Here is a 19383-nt window from a genome sequence, read left to right as displayed (position 1 = left end):
GCATGAAGTCAAACCCTTGGCAAATTTAATTAAGAAAGAAAAGTAGGAAAAATTCTAAGGATTAAAAATAGAAAGTGTAGATAACCATAGACATTGAAAGAATTAAATTATTATGACATATTTTTTGTCATTCCATGGCAACACTTTTTCAAATCTAGAGCAAAATGAGGATTTTCAATCAATATATAAGTTGTGAAAATGACCCAAGAACATACATATAACATAATGAGACAAATAGGCATAAGTAATACTGGAGATTTTATCAAACATTTATTATTAAGACCCCCATGACAAGACAAATTTACGGCAATTATGTCACATTTACTTTTTTATTTTTTTATTATTTGCTTCTTGATGGAATCATTAATATTTGGATGATTTAAGGCTATTATTGGTATAATATTTTGCACCACTCCTTTGTATAATTATTTGGACAAAACCAATAATTTACATTACTATAGCACTTCCGATTCTCATTTGCAAAGATTGGACAGTGGTAAACTTGAATATGATTTAGAGAAAACAAAGAACATAGAACATTCGATAGTGTCTCTCTTTCTCCCTCTCTCAGATATACAGATGAATATATAGATATTCTAATATATTTTTATATATTTGCAGATATATTATACTAATAAATTTAAAATGTGCATTGTCAGTAGTACTATTATTTATGACTTGCGATTTTGAGTACACCTAAGCAAAACAAAACATGAACAAGCCATTGTAACAAATAGATATCATACCATAAAATGATTATGAAGGAATATGAAAAATCTATATTGACCTTAAGATTTATGTTAAAATAATCTATTGATGCTAAAAAGAGGAAAAGAAACGTTAATCTGCAAAACTTTTACATGCCTTTAGTTGAAACTATTCCATAACAAATTATTGAAAATATTGCTTTTAGTCTATTCTGCAGTTTTATGGATGGCTGGAGGTCAATGAAAAGATGTTATCCTCAACAATATTTTTTTCACAGCATTTTTCACCTCCCTATTCCTTAGAGTATAAATCAGAGGATTCAACATAGGAATGATAAGAGTATAGAACACAGCTATAATCTTGCTTTTCTCTGGTGAGGAGATGGCCCCAGGTTGGGCATACATGAAGAACACAGTTCCGTAGAATAAACTCACCACCGTGATGTGAGAGCTGCAAGTGGAGAAGGTCTTACTCCTGCCATGGGTGGAGGGGATCTTCAGGACAGTGGAGATGATACAAGCATAAGAAATCAGAATGACCGTTGTAGTGGTGACAATGATGAGAGCAGAGAGAATAAACAATACAATCTCATTCACAAAGGTGTCAGCACATGAGATCTTGATCAGGGCTGGGACATCACAGAAAAAGTGGTCCAATCTATTTTCTCCACAGAAACGCAAACTGAAGGTGAAACTTGTTTGTATCATAGAGTTGACACATCCACACATATAGGATCCAATCACCAAACGAACACAAGCCTGCTGAGACATATGTACAGCATAGAGGAAAGGCGAGCAAATGGCTGAGAAGCGATCATATGCCATCACAGCCAGAAGAAAGCCTTCAGTTCCAACACAGAGAGCAAAGAAAAAGAACTGTGCTGCACAGCCATTGTAAGAAATTTTCTTGTCCTCAGACAAGAAAGTAGCCAGAGTTTTGGGAGCAATGACGGTGGAGTAGCACAGATCTAAATAGGACAAATTTCTGAGAAAGAAATACATAGGTGTATGAAGTCTGGAGTCTATTTTAATGACAACTAACATGCTGATATTTCCCACCACAATCACCATGTAGATAAGCAAGAAGAGTAAGAATAAGAGAATCTGTACTTCTGGAGATGTTCTGAACCCCAGCAGAATAAACTCAGTCACCTCTGAGCAATTCTGATTCAGCTCACTCTTCATAGCTGAGACCTATCTGAGAAGATAAGCGGATGATCAAGAAGCCTGTGGAAAGCCTTGCCAACTTTTGGTTCCTGAAGTTCCCAGTAAGAGAAAAAAGTGCTAAACAGAAGATGAGGTTTTCTTGGCAACACGTCTGACAGAATAACTTTACATTTGGAAGTACTCAAACATATTACATATAATGTTGTTAATATATTTAATGTCACTATGATAATGAAATGTGGATGGGAAAAGGATGTCTGGGATGGTGAGGTCATTAGTCATTTTATGCCACGTGTTTAGAGCTTTGGAATCAGATTTGCTGAGTCCAAATTTTACCTCTTTCAGTCTAAAAGAATCTAGGATAACTACCTTCACTTTCAATGTCTTGAAGTTCTCTTCTGTCAAATGGAAGATTGATAGACTAATAATACCCACTTTATACGATTGTTGTGAGGATAACATGAAACTGAATATGAAAAGCAATATTTACAGTTAATAGAACATCCTAAAAGCACAGTAAATGTTAACCAATTTAAACAAGCAAACAAGCATCTAAAAAATTATTTTTGCTTTAGGAACAGAAAATTGGGTGAAAATATAAAATGATTCCTGTTCCCACCAGAAGATGCAGTTAATTTGGCTGTCTTAAAACATTCTCCTATTTAAAACACATTAGGAAACGCAGGATTACTGTTTCACGAGGTAGAATGAAGCCTCAGTCTTAAAGAAAGTCATCTGAAATGATAAATCAGACTCTTACCTCCTACACTAGCCACACACTAGCCTCCACCTCCTACACCAGAATAGCAAATCTCTGATTGCTAGTGGCTCTGCTCCCTCGTTGGCAGCCCAACTCCAGCACGCATTTTTCCTATTACTGTCAAGCATTGACATTTTAGATACACAAATTATTCCGTTTATATAGAAGCATTATGGTGGAAGCGCAAGACTAACTTCCCCAACCAGAAGTGGTTTTTTTCCTTGTATATGTTGTTAATTAAACTGAAGGCATTAGCACAAACAAACAGGGCAAAAAAGATCTGTATTACATAGGTTATACTCCTTGCTTTTTTTAATAACTATCAATCTTAAGATCAAACACTAAAGAGGCACGCAGATAAAATATTAATAATTTTAAGATATCTGAAAAAGTAAACCCAAGTGGAAAAAAATGTTATAATTCTGTGGTTCCATTACTATATTTAATTTCTGAACAAAAAAATAATCCTTCTGTTGAAGGAACTTAAAATCATATTTGAAGTCACATTTTTCTCTAGAAATTTTCATAAATTTAAAAGTATAATAGAGTCATAAAAAGTGACACTGATTATCATAGCTTCTCTTACTATTTTTTGATATCAAAGCATTTTATTAGTTAAAAGCACGGCATTTTAATTCATATAAATCTAAGTTTTAAGCCATGTCCTGACACTCACTGGCTTGATAATCTTGAGCAAATTGTTCAAATCCATGAGCCACTGTTTTCTCATCAGCAAAATATGTCTTAGAACATCTACCCCACAGGATTGCTGTTGTAAGGATTAAATTACGTTATACGTGTAAACTAAATGAAATATTTAGCACCTGGGAAATAGATAGAAAGCACTCAATAAATGCTAGATATTTGAGAGATTGAACAGGAAAAAAAGATAATATTTTGCTAAATTGAGAAAATTACCCTCAGAAAAGGTAATGATTTTTAAAAACCAGGTACCTTATTTGAGAGCTAGCAGATTCCAAAAGACAACTTCACTGAAGAATTTTAATAGCTGATTGTCCTTTAACAGAAACTTTAAGGAAAGTTTAATTACAAACATGCTTCAAAGCATATGTTAAATTTATTCAACCATCTGAGTACACTCAGTAAGTGGCCCTATTTATCTCTAAGTCTCACGTACTTCATTTTTACTTATTAGAAGCAAAAGAGAATCTAGACTGGGCCTTCAGTTTGAACCTCAAGAAATATCTTACTCTTTATATTATTCAAAGACAGAATTGAAAACTCCTCCAATATGTTATCTGCCATAAGTTTTAAGTCCTTTGACCTAGACATATATAGTATATTATATATACGTATATATAGTTATTCTTAAAATCGAGCAAATAAATTAGAAAAAAATATATATAAATGAGTGGTCTTTTTTAGAAGTAATAAGGGCCCTAGAGGTCAATTAGGTCATTTTTGCCAAACTTCCCCATTCCTCAGAATCCTCTGGGAGGGGTTTTGTTTAGATTTTTTTTTAATACTGATTCCTGGATCACACCACGTGCTTAATTAATCTAAATACCGAAAATTATCTATTTGTGGGATGAGTATGGGGAAGCGTTCATTTATGTTTTAAGATTCCCAACTGACTCTAATGAAGTCAGTTCATGTGAAGAAGTTTGAGGACCAATGAACTTGGTCTTCTTATTGCTTCCTGGGAAAATAGCAACCGTCTCCCTCAAAGTCATCAAAGTCATTATTAATTATAAAGATTCTTCTAAAAGAATATTCTTAACCCTTCATTTCACTGTTTTACAAATATCGCTTCCAGGGATTTCTGTCTTTATTCAACACAAATATGTAAGTAATATAACCCATTTCTTGATTTTCTGATGCCATTGGATACTAAAACTAGTTAGACTGACTTATTGGTGTTTACGACATGCTGCTTATGTGACGCGGCTCATCCCACTTCTGAGGCATTCCTTTAATGTAGTTACATTTCCACTGTATACATCTAGTTTTATCTTGGGTTCTAAAAGACCTTTAAGGAATGACATAAAAGTAGGGATTATATTTTATATATGGGATAAGGTCTTGGTCTGAAATGTTTGAAGAAGCTTCTGAGATTGATGAAACTCCAATAATTATAAATAAAATTTTGTGCATTTATATGGCAAGTGGGTTTCATAATTTATATCAAACTCTAAAAACAATTCCTAACCTAAAATTATTAGGATTAAAAATGACAATCGATACACTTACTAAGCATAATTGGACAATGAAAATAAAGAGCATATGTGACTTTTTTTACCCTGCAAGTTTGCAAAGGAGCTTATAATATGCACACTCAGTCAACTAATATCACAACACCTGGTGCATAATTAGTATGACATTTATTTTATTATTTCTTTTATAAACTTGTATATAATACAGCATATTTTGTAAAATAGCTTATAATAGCTATGAACTACTTTAAACTTCTGTAGCATTCCTACTGTGCTGACTTGCAGTTACATGAGTATTCTTGCATAGCATATCTTCATCGTCTCAAGCTATTCTCATTTTGACTTTTTACATAAATCTATTAATCTTTGAATGTTTATATACTCAACTCTACCAGCACTTATAATCTTCCCCCAACACAGTATATCAAACACATTTATATTTCTTAGTTTTACATATACTTTTCACAATCCTTTTTGTTTCTTTTTTCATTTTCCAATCATATATGTGCCTCATCTGCAAACTGGAGACAACAATAGTATCTTCTCACGGAATTGCTCTGTGGATTAAGTAAGTTAATATATGCAAAGCACAGCATATATATGTAAGCTAATATTTTTATTACATCTCACATATATGATGAAAAACTAAGCTACAACTCAAATATCAACAGTAGCAATGATATAGGCACTAAGAATACTCAAAAAGGAGAGAAAAAAATGACAAAAGAACCTTCCCGTGAAAGGGGAAATGCACAATATTTTGCAGCAAAACAAACTTTAGAAGAAGCAGAAGAGGGGCTGGCCCATTGGCGTAGTGATTAAGTTCATGCTCCACTTCTGTGGCCAGGGATTTGCCAGTTTGGATGGGGCCGTGGACCTACACACTGACTCATTAAGCCATGCTGTGCTGGTGTCCCACATACAAAATGGAGGAAGACTGGCACAAATGTTAGCTTAGGGCCAATCTTCCTCACCAAAAAAAAAAGCAGAACAGAGGCCAATCATCTATAAGGTTGGTTAGAAGCCTGTAACATGATATCTTATGACGACGTAAGTTTTATATTTTATTTCCTTCCTATACTAATGGAAATGTTCAAAAGTTGCCTCAGTTGCCTTGAAGCAAGGCAGCTGTTATTGAGGCATGAAGGCGACCGTCTTCCCAAAAGTGTAAGAGTAGCGGAGTGGAGTCTACCAGAGATCATCAACATAGATTCACTGCTCAGAAAAGAGGACTGACAACACCATTTAGGTAAAAAGACCGGAGACCTCTGGGCTCAAACATGGAGATGATCAGACTTTGTATTTTCAAATATAAAAAAAGGTCCATGACTGACTCTTGCTACAGTGATTCCTGGGGAAAATACAAGAAATTGTTCCTGGTCTATGAACGATGAAAACCCAAATCATTTATGATTTGACATAGAATAAGTGAGGATTTTTAAAGATGGAATAGAAAATGCTGGGAACTTAGAGAAGCTGTCCTAAGAATCAAAGCAATATCTCTAAAAGATTTTGGCTTTCAGTGAGTGAGACTATCATTCAAAAAGAAGGAATGGAAATAAATAACTTTCTTCTCTGAACATCATCATACAGACTTTCAGGCAGCTTCATCAACAGTAGAACAGTTTTATCTGTAGGAAATTCAGGTTTAGTTGCCATCAATAACTCTGCAATGTTCAGTGAGAAGCAATGGGCAAATGATACTGGCCATACCTATGGAGATCTCTAGCTCAACAGAGAATTCAAAAAAATTTTTTAAATCCTAGCTAAAATAACTGCCTTCCCGCTACTCAGGCATATTGGCAAAGAAGTTTAGTTTGACTTGAAAAATAAAGGAGGTAGACTTCCGAATCTGGCCAAGATGAAGCAATATGAACTGATTCACTCTCCTTCCCAAATCAACAAAAGCAACAAAAAAGGAGCATCTCTCTCTCCTTCTCTCTATCTCTCTATCTCTCTGTCTCTGTCACTCTTGCTCTCTCTCTCCCCCATCCCTCTCACTTTCTTCCCTTTGAAATATACATGACACAGACACACATATACATACAAATATTATTTGTTCAAGACATTGGATGGTAGGCAATGAAGGACAGTAATTCCTGAAAGATGGGAAAGAAATGCGGTAAGCCCAAGGATTGCCCCAGTTTATAGCATTGAGAGCAACTCAAAAATTAAAACTGTAGTTTAAAATTATCCCACAAAGAAAATTCCAGGCCTAGTTTTGTTCACTGGTGAATTTTACCAAACATTTAAATAAAAACTTAATAAAAGTCTTTCCAAGGAATATTAAATAACAAAATACTGCTAATTAATTTTATGAAGACAGGGTAAAGTTGGCACTAAATCACACAGAAACAGAAGAAGAAAAGAAAACCATAGGCCAATATCTGTTGTGAACAGAGATGCAACATTTCTAAATAGAATTTTAGTAAATTCAATCCACAAAGGATCAAAAGTATAATACACCATGACCAAGTAAAGGCTGTCCCAGGAGTGAGGCTGGTTTAACATTCATAAATGAATCAATGTAATTAAATATATTAACAAAATTAAAAATATATAAATATAATAAACTAAACATATATCATATATTTTATATATAACATATATATACATATAATTACTTCAATAAATGAAGAAAAAGCACTTGATGAAACCAAACATTCACTCCTGATAACAAATATCCGCATTTTTCCTCAGCCTGATAAAAGGCATCTATGAAAGACCTGTAGGAAATATTTTCCTTAAAGATGAAAGACTGAACGACTTCCTCCTAATATCAGGAACAAGACAAGGAGATATAAAAATTTAAATGTAACTGATGTTAGTTTAGCAGAAGACTGCAGAGGATTCAAATTATGAACAATTTTGTTGAAAGAAAATTTTGCTTTTTCAAATACCACATCATCTAACAGCTTTCAGTTTAATGGGACGACTATTGTAATGGCTTGGTCTAGTCTAGTCCCCTGCTGTCAAACTGTGGCTCAGACAGCATTTAGTGATAACATGACAAACCAGATTTCCCCCAACAATTTGTAAAAATCAACAAATGATTTGAAAACCATTAGAATGATTTGTGTTAAAAACTTCATCACTAGTTAAGCAGTTTAGTAAGATAAAAGGGGCTACTTTGTGTTCTTGATTGATAAATAAGCATTTGTTTATAGTGATCACTGAACAAGCTGTTAAGTATTTTGATTATCACTCGTTTTGGTAACCGCTAAAGCAAGTGAATCATAAGTCAAAACTCTTCCCATAATGAAAACTCCTGGTCCAGATGGCATCTCCCATCAGTGCTTGTAAACCTTCGAGGAGGGAGTAATTTCAGTGATATACAATCTCCTCTTCAGAATGAAAAAGGAGGAAAATTCACCATCTTTCAAACATCTTAAGACAAGCTTGAGTCTAAAATGTGCCATGATTAGTATGAGGAAATCAAACCAGACTGTGTCTTGATGATGAACATACACACTTCTAAATAAAATTCAGTAAATATCTTGCAAATAAGACAAATTCAGATATAAAATAATGGGCAAATATTTTCCATTTTCTGTTCATCCCTTTTCTGAAACAGAGGAAGAGATCTTCAGGACTTATTTTTGTTGAGAAGAACAAAAATGCCAGACACCTTCATCTCGGGAGACAGGCAGGTGCAGGGTGGATTTGACATTTCTAGTGATTTCCAACTCATCTCCCCTGCTTAGGACAATATCACGGGGATGGAAACCAAGTAACTAGGAAATACTTTGACCTTTCAACCATCGTTCTGGAGGTTCCATTCTATCACAGTACCCAGTCTTTACCTTCGATTTAGTTAGAGCGGATAACAGCCACCAGATGGCAGCAAACTGCAGCTGCGTCCAGGGTTTGCTGCAGGAGCCACAACCCTCCAGGAATCCTGAGCAATTGTGTCCATGCTTGGCTGGATCATATCATTCTATTTATTTTTTAAGGTTTGCTCATATTTTATAAACTTTTTCTTACTAATTTTAACATGTTTAAAGGAAGGAAATGTTTGAAGGGAGTCAAAAAAAGACTCTAAACCTTTGCAAAGACTCAGAGAAGAATAAGATAGAGTCTTTGCTAAGGAGACATTCACTTGCTATTGCAGGAAGCAAAAAATAAGTTGGGTATGTTTTAAGGTTCAATAGAAAAGATGAGGGAGCATAGAGCAATATATGATTCTCTTAAGTGTGACTTGACTTTTAAGAATTAAGCTATTTTTCTACATCTGGGTATATAGAACATATATTTTTAAATATCTATAAAATTATATTGACCTCATTTGTCATGGGTTAAATGCTAACAATATTTTCTGAAAAAAAAGCTATTAGATTCCATATCATTTGTTTATAGTATAAGAACTGAAATATGTGTACAATTTTACAAGGCTCAAACAACCTACACTTCATTAAGATGAGTCATAATAATTTGTTGAAGCTTAAAAGTTGAGCCGTAGGAGCTGGCCTGGTGACCTGGTGTTTAAGTTCACACGCTCTGCCTCGGTGGCTTGGGGATCGAAGGTTTGGATATTATTTCCTCAAAACAACACACAAAAAGGAAACATATGAAACGAAAATATTAAAAATGACGAAAGTGAAAAAAATAATAGATGATAACAATGAGTGTGAACAACATATACTACCCTCATTTTAAGAGAATCACATTTCCCTTGGGAGAAGGGAAACTTGATTTACAAAAAGTCACAGCTAGAAGAGATTACATAAAATAATTGAAAATCAAAGGATAATAATATATATTATGGATAATATACTACATTTGGGTAAACACAATAAACTTTCCTTCTCTTGAGTTTTCTAAATTATGTTTGATGGTTGAAGCAAAAATTATAACACTGTCTTCTGTGGTTCCAAATGTATGTACATGAAATATTTAAGAAAATTGTATTACTAATGGGAGAGGGTAAAAATACACAAAGGGAGAGAAAATTTCTATATTAAACACAAGTGATGCAATATAATTTAGACATATTTCTGAAAGATGAAAACAACAGAATAATTATTTTCTGAATAGTCAAATACAAAATGAACAAATACAGAAAGAATAAAAATATTAAAAATGGAAAAAGTGAAAAATAACAGATTCTGTAAATGATATAGATCTCTCCCATTTAAGGATAAGTTGTCTCTGTTGTGTATATGTGTGTGGTGGGAGGAGCTTGAGTTTTAAAAAGTCACAGTTATAAAATGCTACATTAAAAAGTTAAAAATCAAAGTTTTAATGCGATATACCAGATAAAATTTGAAGATAAGCCAATGGCCTCATTGATATTAAATAAGGTAGAATTCTGAACAATGCACGTATAAATATAACAAAGAAATGCATCTATATTAATAAAATATGTAACTAAATAATATATATTATACAATACATCAAAAATTGTTGTAACAGAGAAAATGATCAAACTAACACAAACAGTAGTTTAACATATTTTGCTGTGATATACCAAAGAAGCAAAAGTTAATGAAGTTAGAGAGATGTGAATAAAATTATTAATACATTTGAGTTAATAAATATATTTGTAATATTAAAACCTATAAGGATAAAACTTTCTCTGAGCCACTGCCACATAATCTTTACCTCTATGGTTTGGATTCAGAAAGTTCTGTGTTCTAGTCCTGGCCTTGGTTGTTACTGGCAATGTGAAATTAAGCATATTACTTATTTCTTTTAAGATATAATTTCTATGATTGTAAAATATATTATTTATATTTTATATAAATATATATTTATATAAATATATATATATATATTTATATATATATATATATAAAAATATATATATAAAATATATTATATATATGATTGTAAAATATATTAATTTCAATTGTACCTTTAGTGTATATACAATGTTGCCTTTACCATATGTTTGATTTGAAGAGTAAAGAAATACCCAGGAGCTTTATACAGTACCTCACATATGTAAAAAGTATTTTTAATTAATATCAACACTTGAAGAAAGTCAGATTGAAACTTTTCAAAAATTCACTCTTTGATAAGCAGACTTCAAATCTAATACTTAATTGAGAAACTCTAAGAACGGAACAAAAGTTTGGTAAGCTGAACTCGTATAAAATAAATACACAGTAATTTTAAGTTCTCTGAGTCCTAGAATTATCCATTAGAAAATAAAAGCTAATCAAGAGTTTTGTTACATTAGCAACTAATATTTAATATGTATAGTAATATGCTTACTAAAAAAGTGCAGCTCTCAAATATAGAATCACCACAGAATTGCCAAAACACGTAAAAAAGATGATGATGATAACGGTAATAATAGTAGGAGGAGTTACTGTTACTTGAATGCTTTCTTGCGCTAAGTGCTTGGGTTATACTATTTTATGTGATCCTCTCACCTGTTGAATGAAGTAGGTAAACTGACAGCATCCCTTCAACCTTAAAACCATTCCAGGACTTCCCACATCTGTGATCAGGGGCAGCACAGGGACTTACACCTAGGCTGTCTGGTATCAGAAGCAATACTCTTAGCCTTGTTCTCACAAATGTGTATTGTAAATATTTCAATTATCTGCTAAATGAAAATATTCTGCAAAAAACAAATAGAAATTATTTTCAAGTGCAAAATAATCCTGAAGTCACTGAATTAATAAATAATATTCGCTATGAAATTTTTGGAAAAGACGTAGCCCTATCAGGCGTTCAATCCTGTTGTGCAACAAGTATGTGACACCAGCATAAAAACAGACAAACAAAAAGAAAGAGCAAAACAAAAAACTTGAAATACAATTAGTATGTATAAAATGTACTACACAATCGCAACAATAGATTTAATAAACCAAAAGAAATTATTGTGACTTATTAGAAATTTTCGGCAATTTGCGTCCTATTGATGAATATTTTACTGGAAGACCAGTAATTCCCTGTTCCTGCTATAGCCTGGCTGTGGGTCCTATCAAAAATTATCTGTAGGACTTGTTTTCCTCAAGTAATAGGAGCAATTGGAAACAAAGCGTCACTTTATTTTAATTAGCTGAAATTGCTATCCAGTTGAACTAGACCATTTGGGGAAGCCATGAGATCTTGGAAATCCTTCCCCTTCTGCCTAAATTCAATCGTTAATACTAGTTAAGAAAAAGAAAAAACCTGCCGCGGTGAGGTGGTGTACAGCCCATGTGAGAGAGGAAGAAAAATGAAAGAACTAACTCTCTGGTCTGACCTGATGTGGTTGAGTGTCAAACAGTGATAAACCACATGTATACATTATTAAAACAATAACTCACTCCCCTTAATAAATTTGGCTCAATTAGGTTCCTGGATTCTTATTTTGTATTCATATATCTAAAGAAAGGAAAGAAAAGCAGAGAAAGTAGGTCAAAAGCATTCATTTTCTCTCATTTTTATATCCCTTTTTCTGAAAAAAATTGCACTACAAATGAGGAAAAGAGGAGAAAATTCAGAGTAGAGAAGAGTTGTGCAAAGGCTTCCTGTGAAAGAGTGATGTTTTAAATGTAGGAAAAATTGGCTAATTGAGTAAGGACCTCAGTCTGCATCATATAGAAAAAAAGCTTTTATATCAACTACAATGTTACAGTGCTATGTTAAAAAAAACATTAAAAATGTTTATCTGATTTTAGGTGGGTAAGTGTATGCACTAAATTAAAAGAGAAAAGTCTAGTAAATAAAATTATATGCAAATGTATACTGCTTTACACCAAAAATTGGTTCAAATGTTAAAAGAAAATAGAAACCCAGAATAATACTTCCAAATAATGACAAGACAATGGGTCCAATGTATTATAGTTTTAAGATTGGCCACATATTTATACCTCCATTCAGAAATAATTGTTTGTAGGTTGTGAGATTACATTTTCAGAATATTCTATATGTTTTGAAATATATATTTGGATAATAAAAATTCTCAGGCCATACTGGTACTGAGTTTTGGCTAGATAAAGTTACTTCGTCTCTCATAACTCAATTTCTTCTTTTGAAAATGGTGATAAAAATGAAACATGGCATATAGTACCTCTTCTTTAGGTATCAGCTTTTATTATCATAACATGTATCATTTTACACTAAGAAGAAAACGGGGAAATAAAAATTAGCAGAATGTTATTGACACACACTTTCCATGTGAAGAATTGTTTTTCAAATAATATATTGTGGGCCTTCTTTTTACAGGAGTAGCAACTCTAAGGATGATACTCCACAGAATATGGCTCTGTACCTTTGGGAAAGAATAGGACCTTGAGTCAAAAGTGTTTTGTGTAACCATTACCATTCCATTTTTCCACCTACCAATGGGACTGTTATCTTTTCCAAACAAAAATCAGTTTGATGCCGGCTCAGTGAGCCATAGAGTCAAAAGAAAGATTTCTTGGACTCTCAAGTTCTGGTAGTAGTGCTCCTTTATTCAGAGAATAGCATGGAGTAGCATGGGGACAAGACCCATGGGCAGTGAAGAGCTGCAAACATGGGTTGAGGGTAGGGCTAAATTTATAAGACATAGGTATGTGAGTTATTTCTCTATAAGACAAAGGAAAAATTATGCAAAAAAAGTCATTAAAATGGTATCAGTGCAGGTGGGGTTTGGTTATCAAGGGGTCCTATAACTTTGGATACGAATCAGGTAGGGTCAGGTGAGGAGGTGCTATGCATCCCGGAGAATGATATAGATGATTGGAATGTAGGCCAGGACACCTTGGTCTTCTTTCCCTGGGGCAGCCTTGATCCTCATCAGGTTTACTTGCTTTGTAGAATTAAAAAAGTTAAAGAATAGTCCACAGAGGTATAATATTATTTTAACTATTATTTAATAACAGCTTTTAATATTTACATCTTGACCAAGGAAAAATTGAAATGAAAATATCATTACCACATCATCAGTTCAGAACACAGATGCTTTCATACATTCTAAGCAAATAAAATAATGATGCATATACCTATATTATTAGAAATATAATTTTGGAAAACAAAAATATTTGTTACCATATATATAAATATCTTGGATATGATAATTTTACAAGAAAATGTACACCTAGGATGCAGAGAAAACAAAATTTGTCCGTTACATAATGGTTTTACACGTATCAGTGAGAGAACCATTTCCTGTGTAATATTCTTTTCACAGCATCTTTCACATCTCTGTTTCTCAAACTATATATTAGAGGGTTTAGCATTGGTATTATAAGTGTGTAGAGCACAGCTATAATCTTGCTTTGCTCCGGTGAGGAGATGGCCCCAGGCTGGGCATACATGAAGAACACAGTCCCATAGAATAAACTCACCACAGCTATATGGGAGCCACAAGTGGAGAAGGTCTTACTCCTGCCATGGGTGGAGGGGATCTTCAGGACAGCGGAGAGGATAGAAGCATAAGAAACCAGAATGACAGTTGTGGTGGTGATGATGATGAGAGCAGAGAGAATAAACATTACAATCTCATTCACAAAGGTGTCAGCACATGAGATCTTGATCAGGGCTGGGACATCACAGAAAAAGTGGTCCAATCTGTTTTCTCCACAGAAATGCAAACTGAAGGTGAAACTTGTTTGTATCATGGAGTTGATGCACCCACAGATATAGGACCCAGTTACCAATTGAACACAGACTTTCTGGGACATGTGCACAGGGTAAAGGAGAGGGGAGCAAATGGCCGAAAATCGATCAAATGCCATGACAGCCAGTAGAAAACCTTCAGTTGTGACAAACATGGAAAAGAAGAAAAATTGAGCAGCACAGCCACTGTAAGAAATTTTCTTTTCATTAGACAAGAAGTTGGCTAAAGTTTTGGGAGCAATGACTGTGGAGTAGCAGAGATCTAAATAGGACAAATTTCTAAGGAAGAAATACATAGGCATTTGAAGTCTGGAGTCCATCTTAGTGACAGTTATCATGCTGATCTTTCCCACCACAGTGGCCACGTAGAGCAGCAAGAACACCAGGAATAAGAGGATCTGTATCTTTGGAGGGGTCCTGAACCCCAGCAGAATAAACTCAGTCACCGCTGAGTAATTCCTACTCAGCTCTGTCTTCATAGCTGAGACATAGGTGGAACTGGAGAGATGGTGAAAATGGAAGAAATGAGCGATCAGAATACTTGTTTTAGTAAAAATAACTAGGAACCAGGAGGGAACATTTTTGTTTCCTTATATTTCCAATAGTTTACAAAACACCAATGAACACAAAGAATGGATTAACATTTTTAAAAAGTCGTCCTAGTGAAGAGTTCTATCTGATTGATTAGCCTTTTTAGATATATTTATTAGCAAATGATGCAGATTTGCTCTCTAAATGTGCATTGGGGAAACGGAAGTCTAGGAAAATGTCTGGAAACAATAGCTTGTTTTTGTCTTAATTTCTTGACTTCTTATCAATTCAATGTCATTGAAAGTTGCCTCCTTAATAGAAGATATTTCTCACAGACATTATAACCCACTTAAGATTTTATTCAGAGTTAAAAATCTATTCAATTGATGGTTTCGTATTATTTTTTTTAATGATTAGTTTATCCACCAAAGAAAAATAATGTGCCAAAATTGTATCTTGTCCCTCTTATACAAGGAGAAACAGTCAGATCCAGACAAAAGTATCATGCTTTTACACATTAACCTCATATCCTTATTTCTCTCATTATTTTTGTCCCTGTTGTGATATACACTCTTAGTGGCACAGTTCATCTGCTAAAAATGAAAGTAACTCTCGCTTGTATTTCCTAAACACAATAAAATCAGACTTTTCTTTCCCTCCCTCCTTACTCGCTTTCTTCCTTCCTTCCTTCTTGCTTTTGTTCCCTTTGGATTTTGCAGAGTGGAATGCAAATGGAGAATTCTAATGTCTTGGGTAGAGATTGTTCTGTCTTTTCGGAAACAGACAAATCTAATTAGAAATACAAAGTTCTGTGCATATGAAAGATAGAAGGCACACAGAACATTTTAAAGATAGCTACAAAAGAAAAAAGAGAAATATCTATTTAAAGAAGCTTATATTTATTTAGGTTTATGCTATTATGACTATAAAATGTACTAAAATACAGTGCAGAGGTAGAGAAAAGGATTAATTTTTATTATAATTTTATAAATGGAGGAACAGGCAAAAGTAGATATAAGAGGCTTACTTGGAGTCATGAGATTGAGCGGTATAGGGGGTTACTATTCAACAATCTATCATAGAATATAAAAGAAAAGTGAGGGGCTGGCCCCATGGCCAAGTGGTTAAGTTCATGTGCTCCACTTCACTTCCGCGGCCGAGGGTTTCACCAGTTCAGATCCTGGGTGAGGACGTGGCACAGCTCATCAGGCCATGCTGAGGCAGCGTCCCACATGCCACAATTAGAATGACCCACAACTAAAAAGACACAACTATGTACTGGGGGATTTGGGGAGAAAAAGCAGAAAAACAAGAAAAAAGGAAGGTTGGCAACAGTTGATAGCTCAGGTGCCAATCTTTAAAAAAAAAAGAAAAGAAAAGTGACAAATGACCAATTCAACAATTCACATGCTATGGAAATGTACTTTATAATATTATAATTACATGAATTTATAATTCTGTAGATATTCAGACTTCTACATAAGTTGTATAATTATAATAAATACATGATATAAAATGTCTCAATGTCTCTTGTAATTTTTGCTGTTGTCATTGCTATGGTTTTGCCAATTTTGACATTATTTTAAGATAGATTGGGACTACAGAAGTATACTACAATCAATTTGGTCTAGTTACAATATCTATTTCCTGAAAAAATTAAAGGTTAACAGAAATGTTGACAGACTGATTTTAGAAGGCATAGGAATGGTCAAAATAACCCTTGGTAGATCTTATCAACTACAAAAATTCTAGTTCCCTTAAATTCATATTTTACATAACAAGTTTCTGATTTCAATAGAAAAATTGAAAAAGAAGGAAAGAAATATAACTAAAGGTATCTGAAAGAAGAGTTTTGAGAATAAACAAGTTAAATGTCAGACATAGTCTCAAGAATGAATATTGCTTCTTATCTTAGTAAACTCTCATTATATGTGAAATCAAGTACATTCACAAAGAAATAAAATTATGTAAAGAAGCAAACCTTTGCTTAACAGGAAGTTTTTCTGCAACAGAGATTGCATTCCTTCACTGTTCACATCATGACTCAAATTGCTGAGATGAACAAGTTCTAGCAAAAATTGTAGCTTCTCTCTCTCTCTTAGTTTACTGTACTTTTCATTGATTAAACCAACAAGTAGACCTAAGATGGATCCTGAGAAAAATTCTCTCATGGGGAGGGAAACCAGGGTAGTGGGTATTCCCTCTGCAAGATAATCACCAGGGACTAAAGGTCCCTCTCACCAGTAATGTATTTTGAATCATAATGCAAAAAAAAAAAGAGAGAATAAATTATTAATTAGTAAACTTACCAGATCTTTAGAAAGTTAGAAGGGGTTTTTAGGGGCCATAAGAAATAAACTTGTACTTATAGGACAAAGTAATAAAAAAAAAACACATTTGGAGGAGAAGATCAAGTTCTTGGTCTTGATTCTTCTTTTATTTTCATGACTTACAGAGAGACAAATTCACAATATTTCCTTTGAATGGATTACAACCCTTACTCCTAGAAACGCATTTTTTATCTCTCCTGTAAATGCATCATGCCTGTATTAATCAGAGGAAAATTAATACAGAGAATAAGCTAAACAGTTAATGGAGGAGTTGAAGAAAGGGGATGTTGAAGTAATATAGAGAATAAGAGCAGGAGTCATACTGCATCTATGATTGCAGGGCATAAGAGAGATGGTGTTAAAAGATCGCAGAAGTTGGGAGTTTCTTCAAGAGTGAGAACTATGGTGAGAACAACAGTGCCCAGTAGGTGCTGGAACCAAACAGAGAGACACTCTAAAAAGCATGTTGAAAGAGCAAGAAATTCTGTCTCTTCTTACCTCCTCAGTTCTGCCACTGTCGTGTGAGAGAACCGTAGACAATAAGTCATTGAATGAGTGCAACTGGATTTGGCCCACAGGCTATAGTTGGATGACCACTCCTCTAGAAGGTACAAAGATTCCTCAGCCAACATTTTGGGAAAGAAAAGATCTTACATGAAATTTTTCAAAATTTTCCACAGTCGTGTTCTGTGCATTTCAGAATTTCCTAGAGATCCTAGTTTAGATTGACAATATGTCCTTTTAGCCAGAAAAACTGTTTTTGGCATTTCTTATAGTGCAAATTTGGCATAATGCATTCTCTTAATTTTCCTTTATCCGAAAATTTCCTTATTTTGCCTCCAGTTCTGAAGTATATTTTCCTGGATATGACATTTTGATTTGGTCTCCTCTACTATCTGTAAGCAGTTTAAAGATGTTGTGACATTGTCTTCTGGTTTGAGATGTTTCTGACAAAAATTCGATGCTCTGACTTGTATTTGCTTGTCTATAATGCCTCTTTTTCCCTCAGCTATTTCACCAATGTCTTTTTTACTCATTTTTAGAAATTTTATTCTGTTAAGTCTTCATGTGGTTTTCTTTCTGTTTATCCTGCTTTGATTTTGTGCATTTTCTTGCATCTGTGAGTTGATTGTCATCATCAACTTTGAAAACAAATTTGACCATTATAGTTTCTAACATTTTTCTGGCCCCTATTCTTCCAGTTACATTTGTAATGTTTTCTCAGTTCTCGCTGAATGTCTGTTCAGTTTTTCCTTTTTAGCTCTATGCTAATGTTTGATTTGTTTGAATTGCTATGTATTCAAGTTTAAAATCTTTTCTTCTTGATTTATTTCCTTTTTCTAGAGAATTACAGTTATTCTCTGCCTATTGTCCAATATCCGAAAATAGTTGGTTCATATATTTTCTCCAGAGTTTAGCTTTTTGTTATGGAAGGTAAATGTTGTGGTAGTTATTCTTTCATGAGAAGATGTGGAAACGTCTTAAATTCATTACTTTTTAAATATTTAATGACTTTTACATTTGTAGTACAAACACACTCTTCAGTGAGATTTTATTATTCCTTTTGTATTGAAGTGTTTTATTTCTTAATATTCTGCTCAAAACTTTTTAAGTTAAATTAGATTTATGTATTTTTTTATTTTAATGTGTATATGAGACTGATGGTAGACTCATAAATATAGTCAGAATTATTTACTTTATGACTATTCCTGAAAGAGTTTATGTAAGAATGGTCTTATTTCTTTCTTAAACATCTGGAAATAAACACTAGTGAAGCTATCTAGGCAAGGACTATTCTTCTTTGGAAGACTATTAATAAAAATTTAATTTCTTTAATAGATATTTTAAAATTTATATTTCTTTTTATATATAATTTTGTTCTATTTAAAATAATCTTATTTTTAAAAATCATCAATATTTGGTAGAAATATAGTTTACTACATTCTTTTTGTTAATATCAGTAGGATCTACAGTGATATCCCATTTTTCATTCCTGACGCTTGTGATTTAATGTTGCTGGTTCACTTTTGTTAAGTTGGCTAGGGTTTTACTAATCTTTCCTACTAGAGTCTTACTAGTTGTTCAAAGAATCTATGTTAAGCTATGTGATTATTCTATATTATTCACATTTTTTCTATTTAACTAATTTTTTATCTATGTTATCTACCTACTTT

General features: G+C 33.4%; 2 protein-coding genes across 2 annotated transcripts; both read right to left on the bottom strand.

The window, feature by feature from the left end:
* Positions 1-944: 944 nt before the first annotated feature.
* Positions 945-1892, bottom strand: OR9R11 (olfactory receptor family 9 subfamily R member 11). The gene has a single exon (NM_001391823.1). The coding sequence runs from the start codon at positions 1890-1892 to the stop codon at positions 945-947; it is 948 nt and encodes a 315-aa protein (NP_001378752.1).
* Positions 1893-13879: 11987 nt separating this feature from the next.
* OR9R9 (olfactory receptor family 9 subfamily R member 9) lies at positions 13880-14827 on the bottom strand. Its single transcript, NM_001391822.1, has one exon. It carries the CDS (start codon positions 14825-14827, stop codon positions 13880-13882), a length of 948 nt encoding a protein of 315 aa, NP_001378751.1.
* Positions 14828-19383: the final 4556 nt, after the last annotated feature.

Source organism: Equus caballus, chromosome 6 (genome assembly GCF_041296265.1).
Source record: "Equus caballus isolate H_3958 breed thoroughbred chromosome 6, TB-T2T, whole genome shotgun sequence".
NCBI classification, from domain to species: domain Eukaryota; kingdom Metazoa; phylum Chordata; class Mammalia; order Perissodactyla; family Equidae; genus Equus; species Equus caballus.
The sequence above is the reverse complement of the archived record's forward strand: the minus strand, read 5'-3'. Positions and strand labels throughout refer to the sequence as shown.

Excerpts from the sequence above, each read along its gene's own strand:
- OR9R9 (NM_001391822.1), bottom strand. The coding sequence starts at position 14,827 with ATGAAGACAGAGCTGAGTAGGAATTACTCAGCGGTGACTGAGTTTATT.
- OR9R11 (NM_001391823.1), bottom strand. The coding sequence starts at position 1,892 with ATGAAGAGTGAGCTGAATCAGAATTGCTCAGAGGTGACTGAGTTTATT.